Here is a 12675-nt window from a genome sequence, read left to right on the forward strand (position 1 = left end):
GCATTCTTATAACCATTGCTCTGAATTCTTTCTCTGACAAATTGCTTGACACCATTTTGTTTATTTCCTTTTCTGGTGATTTCTCCTTTTCTTTCATATGGGGATTCTTTCTTTGTCTCCCCATTTTTGCTGTTCCTTTGTTATTGTTTCTATGTATTAGATCAAACTGCTATGCCACCCAGATTTTTTGAGTTTTTCTTATATAGTAGAAGTTTTGTGGGACCCAAAATTATAATCTCTCAGGTCTTCTGGGCTGGGTTTTCTAGGAATGCCCCCTACTTGGGATATTTGAGTTCTCTTTGTATAGTTGGGTCTTGAGTGATATTGTCCTGTTCGTGGATGGAGTCTCCTCTTAGGGTATCTGGTTATGTGGCTGGTTCTCTACCATGTTGACTGAACAGTACAAAATACAACTTGACAAGACACAACACGAAGGGAAGAAATCACGAGTGTACTCATGACACTGATAACCCCAATAAAAGTGACCACCAGAGAAAAGACAATTAGGAGAGATAAAAGAAAGCAAAAATTATATTGAGAAAAAGAAAAAAAAGTAAGAGAGAAAAGAAAATGAATAAAAAATATCTGGGGAGAAAACACCACAAAAACAAACAAATAAACCAAAAAATTCAAACAGCAAACACTCAGAAAAAAAGTGGGGACAGAATCTGTATTGGCAGAGCTTATATATAGAAAGTAAGGTTAAAGAATTGAATGAGTAGGGGAAGGACCATGGTTCAGTATAGAAGAGGTAGAAAGAAAATGAGTGGCTAAGAAGAAAAATAAATAAATAGAAAATAATTTTTAAAATCTATCTATTCATTTGTTTATTTATTTTTGGAAAAGGAGAATAGAGGGGAGAGCAGATAGGCTTGAGTTTAGAGTTAAACTAATTAAACAACTAGGAGAAGAAGAGAGCAAGAGAGGAGAAGAAAAACAACAGCATAAAAAAATGCCTAGCAAAGAAAGAGAAAAGAGAAGGGTGCATGGACTTGGAGCAGGGGAGGGGAAATTAGATATATGAGTAAGCCAACAGAGACTACAATAATAATAACATGTCAATAAAGCAGATTGAGGAGATCAATTTTTAACAAGGGGTAAAAGGAAAGGAAAGAGAAAAACTAAAGCAGGGACAGGAGAAGAAAAAACAGGATTAAAAAGGGAGAAGTGAGGAAGGAAAGGATGGAAAAAATAAGGTAAAATAAAATAATAAAAATAGAGTGAAGAAAAATAATACAAAAAAGATTTAAAAAACAAACAAAAATGAAGAAAATGTTTTAAAATAAGAGATAAAAAATAAAAAAGTGAAGTGTCGTTCACATCAGCTGAGTTTTAATGCCCCACAGGGGCTGGTTTAAGAGCACACTCTCCTGTTCTGTCTGTCACTTCTCATTTCCTGTTAGGTATTCAGCATCATGTTGAAGTTCCAAGAGATACACCGCTCCTCTGTTTGTGTCTATTTCCACAGCCTTGGTTGCAAGCAGGCGGGACCAATCTGCCCGCTTTACCTGTCTGCCTTAATTTGTCTGTCAATCTTAATCACTCAAGTGTCTGCTTCTGGCAGGGCTTTAGTTGGGGGTAGTGCTGTATCGCTTTCTGGGACTGAACGGCCACTCTTCAACCCAGTCCTTGAGGGCTCTTTGTAGCTATTCAAAGTCTTTGCTTCCTTTGAAAAGCTTATGGTGTAGGCTGGATGTGGCTGTATTAGTTGTCTTGAGGCTGCTGGGAGGGGCTGGCTCTTCAGGAGAAAAAATGGCTGCTTAGGTTTGGAGGGTCAGGAAAGACTCAGTGCTGGGTTCCTGGTCACCTCTCCCTGTTATACTCTCCTTCACTGCCTCTCCTCAGACCCTACAAATCTGCACCTCTATCTGCACCACAGCCTCAGGTGAGTGTTTGTAATTGAAAGGTCCTATGAACTGGGTTTAGTGAATAAAAGCAAAGACAAGACAAAGCAAACCAACCATGTGACTGTGAGTTTCTCTCCCCCTGGCACTGCATGGCTCAGGCAGCTCTTCAGGCTGCCTTTCTGGGAGCAGCTTCTCATGGCTGTGGACTTAGATCTAGAAACCCCTGCCACCAGCAGCCCTGTGGACTTCCTTTCCACAGTTGGATGTTATTCCTGTTCCCAATGGACTCGGACTTGGTGTAGTGCAGCTTTCTCCTGACCCTCATGGCCCCGGTGTTCATGCATCTCTCTCCAGCCAAGATCCCTGATCCTACCATTCTCCAGGCATCCTCTGTCCTTCCTGGCTGTGAATTATCTCACCAGCTGTGTTTAATTCACCAATTTTGGGTGGATGTTATTTGATTTAGTTCAGTGATGCGAACCTTTTGAGCTCGGCATGTCAGCATCTTGAAAAACCCTAACTTAACTCTGGTGCCGTATCACATATAGAAATTTTTTTATATTTGCAACCATAGTAAAACAAAGACTTATCTTTTTGATATTTGTTATATATTTAAATGCCATTTAACAAAGAAAAATCAACCAAAAAAATGAGTTCGCGTGTCACCTATGACACACGTGTCATAGGTTCACCATCACTGATTTAGTTGCTCCTTCTTCTGCTCTGGGACAAGGTGAAGGACATGTCTGCCTGTTTGGCCACCATTTTTCTTCCTCCAACAAAAGCTATTTTAAAAAGGCATTTATGAGACAATTAAGGACATTTGAGTACTGAGTGGATATTTGATGATTTTGAGTATTATTTGTATTGTGGTTATGATAAGCAAAGGTCCTTTGTTTTAGAGATGCATACTGAAGTGTTTATGGATAAAATTATATGCTGCCTGGAATTTTCTTTAAAATAATTTGGGCTTGTGGAAGGTGGGTGGGAGTATAGATTAAATCAGATTAGCTCTTCATTGACACTTGTTGAAGTAAGGTGATTCATGAAGTAAGTGGGGATTCATTAGACTCTTCTTTCTACTTTTGTGCATATTTGAAAATTTCCATAACAAAAAATGAAGAAAAGTGAATGAGTTAATATCCATTATTCTTACTCTCTAGAGAAAAATCTAAATTAAGTTACTTTTTATTGTTATGTGGTTCATGTTTGGGTTTTTTTCTGTGGGCTGCTGGTTCTTGACAGAAAAACAGTCACTACCACCCTTGATTATGAAAGCATAGACTGTTTGTTGATATTTGAGTAAAAGTGGGATCTACTAAACTCAATCCAATATTCAAAAGTCTTAACTTGCCCTGGCCAATGTGGCTTAGCTAATTGGGCATCATCCCATGCAGGGAAAGGTTGCCAGTTCAATTCAGGTCAGGGCACATGCTGGGGTTGTGGGTTTGATCCCCGGTAGGGGGTATGCAGGGGGCAGCAGATGGATGTCTCATTCTCACATCAATGTTTCTCTCTCCATCTACCTTCCTTTATAAAAATCAATAAAAATATTTTAAAAGTGTTAAATTAATTAAAATCTGATTGCAGTATGATTCTTCAGTGACAAAAAGGTTTCTCTGGTGTATTTAAAATAGGATTTAATGAATAAGAACTTGGCTTATGTGCTACTTTCTGAGACTCCATCTATTGTAGAAATTGAGGTCCATTGTTTTCCTTCTGTAAACTTTGTTATGTTATGTGTATTTGCATTTCACTACCTTTACCTTTCAAAGAGCATGAAACAGCATGGCCCCAAACTAACTAAAGCAGGTTTTCCATTTCTATTTTGTTTCTCCAGAGAATGCAGATGATGTTGCTAAGCACATTTTAAATTTGATAAATGAATCCCCTTCTCTGGATGAGGAAGAAACAACGATTATTGTTTCTAAATTATCTGATATTTCACAATGTGATGAGATAAGTATGAAACTAACCAAGATTATATTACAAATAATCGATGCTGTTTTGGGAAAGCAAAACAATTCAGTATCTGATCTACATGAAGTAAGCAATGAGTAAGTACTAATACTTTGGTAAAATAAATTGTTTCATACTATTTGTTATTAATTCCTTCACATATAGTAATCACCAATTTTAAAGGTCACATAGCTATGCATTGAAAACTAAGCTGTGAAAGAATGCATTCAAAATTTAATGGAACCTTAATGAGAATGATTTTCCAAATAAATAATTACCCAAACCAAACCTCGGATCTATTTCCCCACTGCTGGTGCTTCCCAAATGTTCCCCATTTCTATAAAATGCTTCCACCCAGTGTTCAAGCAAAAAAATATTAAGAATAAAGCTACATACCTCCCTCTACCTTGCAGCCAACAAGTAACCAAGTCTTGTATGAGGCACTGCACATAATTTGTTGTTTTTAATCCTCATCCAAGAATATTTTTCCATTGATTTTTAGAGTGAGTGGAAAGGAGGGGCGAGACAGAAAGGAAATATTGAGGTGAGAGAGACACATTGATTGATTGCCTCCCGCACATACCCTGACCAGGGCCGGGGATTGAGCCTGCAACCGAGGTACGTGCCCTTGACTGGAATCAAACCTTTAGTCCATAGGCCAAAGCTCTATCCACTGAGCCAAACTGGGTAGGGTCATAATTTTTTAAATTAAAAAAATTTTTATTGATTTTTTAGAAAGAGAGAGAGGAAGGGAGAAAGAGAGGCAGAGAAACATAGATGTGAGGGAGAAATATTGATCAGCTGCCTCCTGCAAGCCCCCTACCAGGGATCTAGCCTGCAACCCGGGCATGTGCCCCGACTGTGAATGGGCCCAGCAACTTTTTGCTGCACCAGAGGATGTCCAACCAAATTGAGCCGCACCAGCCAGGGCTGTACATAATTTTTAAATCCCTTAAATATTCCTGGAATCCATCTACTTCTCTCTGTCTTTACCGCCATTTTCCTATTCCTAGCTCCACTTCTCTCATCTGACTTTCTACAGTAACCTGCAAACTGGTCTCTCTGTTCTTCTCTTGCCTCTCTCTGTCTATTTTCTACATACCAGCCAGAATGATCTTTTAGTGTATATATCATATCATGTCATTATCTTGCTTTTAAAACTATGCAGTGGCTTTCTGTTACATGTAGAAAAAAGTCCAAATGTCTTGGCCCATGAGGCCATGTACGATCTGGCTTTACATACAATAGTTTTATTTAATCTTTAAGATAATCTTTTGAGATGAGTGCTAGTATTACTCTGACTTCACAGGTGAGGAAATGGAAACTCAGTGATGTTATTTTATTTGCCCACATAGTTAGAAATCGGAGGAGCTAAGATTTAGACCTTCCGTCTGAGTGCAAAGCCAAGGCTCCTATCTAATAATTCCTTAACAAAATGAAGATAGTGATTAAAACTCAAAGAAAAATCTCACACTTAGGAAATCTTATAAGGAGGATGGGTTTTTACATTTAAAAGGTAAGAATGCTCTTCTCTACCTGGTGTTTCTTGCAGAATTCTGAGGATAATCAACCATGCCGGTCACAAGATGGAGTTTTTGGGGAGGACAGCAAATCTGACAGTGGCCAGCCTGGCTTTGGCTGTCCTGCAGGTGGACCACACATTTGAAGGCATGATCTTCAGCATTCGCTCCTATGAAGAAGGTACAGACCCTGAGGTGAGTGCAGCTCAGGGAACTGAGAGCCAATCTGCCAAGCATTTTTTCCAACTCTTCATTCATTCACACCATGGGAGGGAGAGGGGTTACTTTTTGTAACGTTTTAATCTTCAGGGGACCTTATGAAAACACAACTATCCCTCGGGTGATTTATACATAACCCTCAGTAGGCTAACACACCTTGGTTGAAATGGCATCTATGAGATGTGCAATGATACCACCTTTGGTCCCGTGACCTGTAATCACCTCAAATGTCAGTTTATCATTTGGTACTATTTATGGAGCACTTATTTCATGTTGAGCATTGTGTTACTGTTTCCTTTTTGCAGATAAACAGAAAAATTAAGTAACTTGTCTAAGGATTCACAGCCTAATGGCTGAGCCGAGATTCAGACTTATGCCTGGATAGCTTTAAAGTCTGAGCCATTTCCACCACTGCATTACTTCAGCCTTTGTCAGGCAATAGGCTACCAAAACCTGTTCAAAACAATTTGAGAGACCAGTATTTTTTAAACTTAAAAAATTATAACATTTACATACAGGGAACTACACAAATTCTAAGTATACAATCTCTGAATTTTGACAGATGTGTGCATCTGTGTATCTTAAATCCCTAGCTACACTAATAAAAGACAAATATGCTAATTGACTGTACCTTTGATACGTCCATCAGCCAATCAGAAGAGTATGCAAATTAACCCAACAAAGATGGCCATTAAATTTGCATACTGCAGGTGGGGCGGGCAGCGTGAGACACTGCCCCCGGGATCTGGGCCTCTGATCCGTGACCTGGTGAGGCAGGGCTGGCAGCACCAGAGGCTGCAGGCAGGGTCCAGGCCCCAGATTGGGGATGGGGGAGGCAGACCAGGTAGCTCCAGATGCTGCTGTGGGGTCCAGCAGAGCAAGAAAGCTGGTGGCTTGGAGGGCATGGCTCCTCTGTCACTCCAGCTTCCTCATGGCAGCTGTGGAAACTGACAGCAGGGAGGAGGAAGTCCCACTCCCACAGAATCATTGAGAATCAGCCATTGGTCAGACAGCTCTCAGTGGCCTGACCGCCAGGACTCTCAGTCACCTGAATCTCAAACCGTGACAGTAGAGAGGTGGGACTATATCCAAAGAGAAACTGTTGATACAATATAGCTCTGCAGCCGAAAGATGCCGGCATTATCGACAGAAATTGTCTGCAGAGAACGTGCGTCTGATCTTGAAAGAAGATGGCATCTACAACAGAATGTATCTGAAGAGCAGCTACTGGAAAAATGTCACTCTGAAGCTGAAAAACAGTGGCATCATCGACAGAAAATGTCTAAAGACCAATGTGCCTTTGAAGTTGAAAGAAGGTGGTGGTGATGACAGAATATGTCTAGAGAACAGTCATTAACAAGTACTACCAATACCAGTAGGAACTGCCTTCTCAGCGAAAATGGAGTACATAAGATGCAATCCTTGAACATAGTCGTGGTGGAATGACTGTTCGATGTGAATTTTGCCTATCCCTAAATTTCTCTGATGAAAAACCATCTGATGGGAAATTTACCTGATGTAGTAGCAAAGGGAAAGTCTGTCCAAATGATATATATTTTCCAGATTACCCAGCATATTTAAAAAGATTAATGACAAACAAAGATTCTGACAGTAAAAATCTCATGGAAAATATTCGATCCATAAATAGTTCTTTTGATTTTGCTTCCATGGGTGCTAATATTGCATCGCCATCAGGGTATGGGCCATACTGTTTAGAATACATGGACAAGTTTATCACCATACTGGAACTTTACACCCTTCAGATGGTGTTTCTTGGAAGTTTGCTCAACTCTATATTTTGGATACAGCTAAAGCTACAAGTAAAAGATTAGCAATGCCAGAAAACCAAGGTTGCTCAGAAAGGCTCATGATCAACATCAACAACTTCATGCATGAAATAAATGAATTAACAAAATCGTACAAGATGTTACATGAGGTAGAAAAGAAAGCCCAATCTGAAGCAGCAGCAAAAGCTATTGCTCCCACAGAGGTAACAATGGCGATTAAATACTATCGTAACAGTGACCCAGGTAGATATAATTCTCCCCGTGTAACCGAAGTTGCTGTCATATTCAGAAACGAAGATGGAGAACCTCCTTTTGAAAGGGACTTGATCATTCATTGTAAACCAGATCCTAATAATCCAAGTGCCACTAAAATGAAACAAATCATTATCCTGTTTCCCACATTGGATGCAATGACATATCCTATTCTTTTTCCTCATGGTGAACAAGGCTGGGGAACAGATATTGCATTACGACTCAGAGACAACAGTGTAGTCGACAATAATACTAGACAAAATGTAAGGACACGAGTCACACAAATGCAGTATTATGGATTTCATCTCTCTGTGAGAGACACGTTCAATCCTATTTTAAATGCAGGAAAATTAACTCAACAGTTTATTGTGGATTCATATTAAAAAATGGAGGCCAGTTGGATAAATTTCATCAAAGCAAACCAATCTAAGTTGAGAGTTGAAAAATATAGTGGTTTGATGGATTATCTCAAATCTAAATCTGAAAATGACAATGTGCCGATTGGTAAAATGATACTTCCATCATCTTTTGAGGGTAGTCCCAGAAATATGCAGCAGCGATATCAGGATGCTATGGCAATTGTAACGAAGTATGGCAAGCCCGATTTATTTATAACCATGACATGCAACCCCAAATGGGCAGATATTACAAACAATTTACAACGCTGGCAAAAAGTTGAAAACAGACCTGACTTGGTAGCCAGAGTTTTTAATATTAAGCTGAACGCTCTTTTAAATGCTATATGTAAATTCCATTTATTTGGCAAAGTAATAGCTAAGATTCATGTCATTGAATTTCAGAAACGCGGACTGCCTCACGCTCACATATTATTGATATTAGATAGTGAGTCCAAATTACATTCAGAAGATGACATTGACCGTATAGTTAAGGCAGAAATTCCAGATGAGGACCAGTGTCCTCGACTTTTTCAAATTGTAAAATCAAATATGGTACATGGACCATGTGGAATGCAAAATCCAAATAGTCCATGTATGGAAAATGGAAAATGTTCAAAGGGATATCCAAAAGAATTTCAAAATGCGACCATTGGAAATATTGATGGATATCCCAAATACAAACAAAGATCTGGTAACACCATTTCTATTGGAAATAAAATTGTCAATAATACTTGGATTGTCCCTTATAACCCGTATTTGTGCCTCAAATATAACTGTCGTATAAATGTTGAAGTCTGTGCATCAATTAAAAGTGTCAAATATCTATTTAAATACATCTATAAAGGGCACGGCTGTGCAAATATTTAAATTTCTGAAAAATATATTATCAATCATGACGAAGTACAGGACTTCATTGACTCCAGATATGTGAGCACTGAGTCTGTTTGGAGACTTTTTGGAATGTGAATGCATGACCAATCTCATGCAATCATAAGGTTAGCTATTCATTTGCCAAATGATCAGAATTTATATTTTCATGCAGATGATTTTGCTGAAGTTTTAGATAGGGCTAAAAGGCATAACTTGACTTTGATGGCTTGGTTCTTATTGAATAGAGAAGACTCTGATGAGATCGGGCGCGTTCAGGGTGGTATGGCCGTAGACTGAATAGAGAAGACTCTGATGCACATAATTATTATTACTGGGGGATTCCACATCATTATCCTATCTTATAATAGACACACATGGTAATTGACCATACATTTGCTATGCCCCCATCGGCTAATCAGCATGATATGCAAATTAACTGCCAACAAAGATGGCGGCTAATTTGAATACTGCAGGCAGGGCGGGACAGTGTGAGCCCGCAAGCGCGCCGCCATCCAGGTCAGGCCCACCCCCGCCTAGCCACCCGGGACCCGATCGGCAGGTCCCGGCGGCAAGGCAGGCTGGACCCAGAAGCCCCAGAATCCAAGAGATTATGAGGGTGAATCAAACACAAAACCCACTTTAAATATAAAGACACAGGTAGATTAAAAGTAAATGAATTAAGCTGCAGCATGTTTTGCTCAGTGGATAGAGCATTAGCCCGTGGACTGAAGGGTCCCAGGTTCAATTCCAGTCAAGGGCATGTACCTCAGTTGCTGGCTTGATCCCCAGTCCCTATCAGAGCATGTGCAGGAGGCAACCAATCAATGTGTCTCTCCCTTTCCCTTCACTCTCTCTAAAATTCAATGGAAAAATATCCTTGGGTGAAGATTAACAAAAACAAAGTAAATGGATTAAGTAACATTAAAGAGGTTATAAGAAAAATATATTCCAAATTTTGTTAGTTGTGTAATGGTTATGTTTAAATTATTAATACCTAAGAAATTGGGTGAAGGGTACATATAATATGCTGTAGTATTTTATAGGTTTTTTTTACATGTATGAGATTATTTCAAATTAAAATATTAAAAAATTAAAAATTAATAAAATATTAATTGAAATGTATCTGCATTACATGAAAAATCTCCTAATTGCTTCTAGCATAATTTATTAAATTGTGCTAAAATTTACAAGGGTTCAATTAAAAAATATCTTAATTCTAAATGATATAATAGAAAATATATAATAGTGCAGTTATAAGCACTTATCTGAAAATAAAAATTTAAAGAAGTGAATTTAAAGAAGGGATTAGCCAAAAAAAATATATGCACAACCCATGGACACAGACAAAAGTATGGTGATGGCCAGAGAGAAGTGGGGGGCAAGAGCTGGGTAGAGGGGGAAAAAGGGGGGAAATAGGGACATCCTATATAATAATAATAAAAGGCTAATATGCACATTGACTGAATGGCAGAATGACCGGTTGCTATGATGCGCACTGGCCACCAGGGGGCAGATGCTCAATGCAGGAGCTGCCCCCTGGTGGTCAGTGAACTTCCATATGGGGAGTGCCACTCAGCCAGAAGCTGGCTCATGGCTGGCCAGCTCAGTGGTATTGGCAGGAGCCTCTCCCACCTCCGTGGCAGCACTAAGAATGTCCAACTAACGGTTTAGACCCAATCCCTTGGAGGCCTGAGCCTTTACTCGGACATCCCCCGAGGGCTCCCTGGCTGCCAGAAGGATCTCTGACTGCAAGCTTAGGCCTGATTCCCTGAGGAGTGGGCCTAAGTCGACAGGTGAACATCCCCCAAGGGGTCCTAGACACAGGCCAGGCTGAGGACCCCCCCTCCCCCCGTGCACAAATTTTTGTGCGCCGAGCCTCTAGTGTATTTAGTAATTCTTTGTGGACAAAACGCCAAAAGGGTGAGAATAAAGTATTAGGTAGACTGTTCACTGTGAGCTTTAGAGAACCAGAACGATATTACCTTAGACTTTTGCTTCTGCATGTAAAAGTTGCGATAAGTTTTGAGGATCTGCAAACTGTAGGAGGTGTAACTTATGATACATTTCATGAAGCTGCTAAACACTGAGGATTATTACTTGATGACACTGTCTGGAAAGACACGATTGATGATGCAATCATCCTTAATATGCCCAAACAACTACGGCAACTTTTTGCATATATATGTGTGTTTGGATGTCCTGCTGCAGACAAATTATGGGATGAGAATAAATCTCATTTTATTGAAGATTTCTGTTGGAAGTTACACCAAAGAGAAGGTGCCTGTGTAAACTGTGAAATGCATGCCCTTAACGAAATTCAGGAGGTAGTCACATTGCATGGAATGAAATGTTCACATTTTAAACTTCCGGACTATCCTTTATTAACGAATACAAATACATGTGATCAATTGTATGAGCAACAGTGGGCAGAGGTTTTGATAAATTCTCTGAATGATGAACAGTTGGCAGCCTTTCAGACTACAACTTCAGCCATCGAAGATCAAACTGTACACCCAAATTCTTTTTCTTGGATGGTCCAGGTGGTAGTGGAAAAACATATCTGTATAATGTTTCAACACATTATATTAGAGGTCGTGGTGGTAATGTTTTACCCACAACATCTACAGGAATTGCTGAAAATTTACTTCTTGGTGGAAGAACCTTTCATTCCCAATATAAATGACCAATTCCATTAAATGAAACTTCCATTTCTAGACTCGATATAAAGAGTGAAGTTGCTAAAATCATTAAAAAGGCCCAACTTCTTATTATTGATGAATGCACCATGGCATCCAGTCACGCTATAAACGCTATAGACAGATTACTAAGAGAAATTATGAATTTGAATGTTGCATTTGGTGGGAAAGTTCTCCTTCTCGGAGGGGATTTTGGACAATGTCTCAGTATTGCACCACATGCTATGCGATCGGACATAGTACAAACAAGTTTAAAGTACTGTGATGTTTGGGGATGTTTCATAAAGTTGTATCTTAAAACAAATATGAGATCAGAGGATTCTGCTTATAATGAATGGTTAGTAAAACTTGGAGAAGGCAAACTTGATAGCACTTTTCAGTTAGGAACGGATATTATTGAAATCCCCCATGAAATGATTTGTAAATGATCTATTATTGAAGCCACCTTTGGAAATACTATATCTATAGATAATATTAAAAATATATCTAAATGTGCAATTCTTTGTCCAAAAAATGAGCATGTTCAAAAATTAAATGAAGAAATTTTGGATATACTTGATGGAGATTTTCACACATATTGGAGTGATGAGTCCGTTGACTCAACAGATGATGCTGAAAAGGAAAATTTTCCCATCAAATTTCTTAATAGTATTACTCCTTCAGAAATGCCGTGTTATAAATTAAAATTGAAAATGGGTGCAATCATCATGCTATTGAGAAATCTTAATAGTAAATGGGGTTTTTGTAATGGTACCAGATTTATTATCAAAAGATTACGACCTAACATAATTGAAGCTGAAGTATTAACCAGATCTGCAGAAGGAGAGGCTGTTCTGATTCCAAGAATTAATTTGTCCCCATCTGACACTGGCCTCCCATTTAAATTGATTCGATGACGGTTTCCCGTGATGCCAGCATTTGTGATGACTACTAATAAATCACAAGGACAAACTCTAGACAGAGTAGGCATGTTCCTACCTGAACCCGTTTTTGCACATGGTCAGTTATATGTTGCTTTCTCTCGAGTTTGAAGAACATGTGATGGTACAGTTAAAGTTCTAAGTACTTCATCACAAGGGAAATTAGTCAAGCACTCTGAAAGTGTTTTCACTCTTAATGTGGTGTAC

General features: G+C 39.1%; 1 protein-coding gene across 1 annotated transcript in view; it reads left to right on the forward strand.

The window, feature by feature from the left end:
- ADGRG4 (adhesion G protein-coupled receptor G4) overlaps nucleotides 1–12675 on the forward strand; it is a gene marked incomplete at both ends in the record, with an annotated part of 135938 nt that overhangs the window by 68754 nt on the left and 54509 nt on the right. The window contains 2 exon segments of the mRNA XM_081081682.1: nucleotides 3688–3904; nucleotides 5359–5521. Coding sequence (XP_080937808.1) covers nucleotides 3688–3904; nucleotides 5359–5521 — 380 coding nt within the window.

This window comes from Myotis nattereri (assembly GCF_964212035.1).
Source record: "Myotis nattereri genome assembly, chromosome: X".
NCBI classification, from domain to species: Eukaryota; Metazoa; Chordata; class Mammalia; order Chiroptera; family Vespertilionidae; genus Myotis; species Myotis nattereri.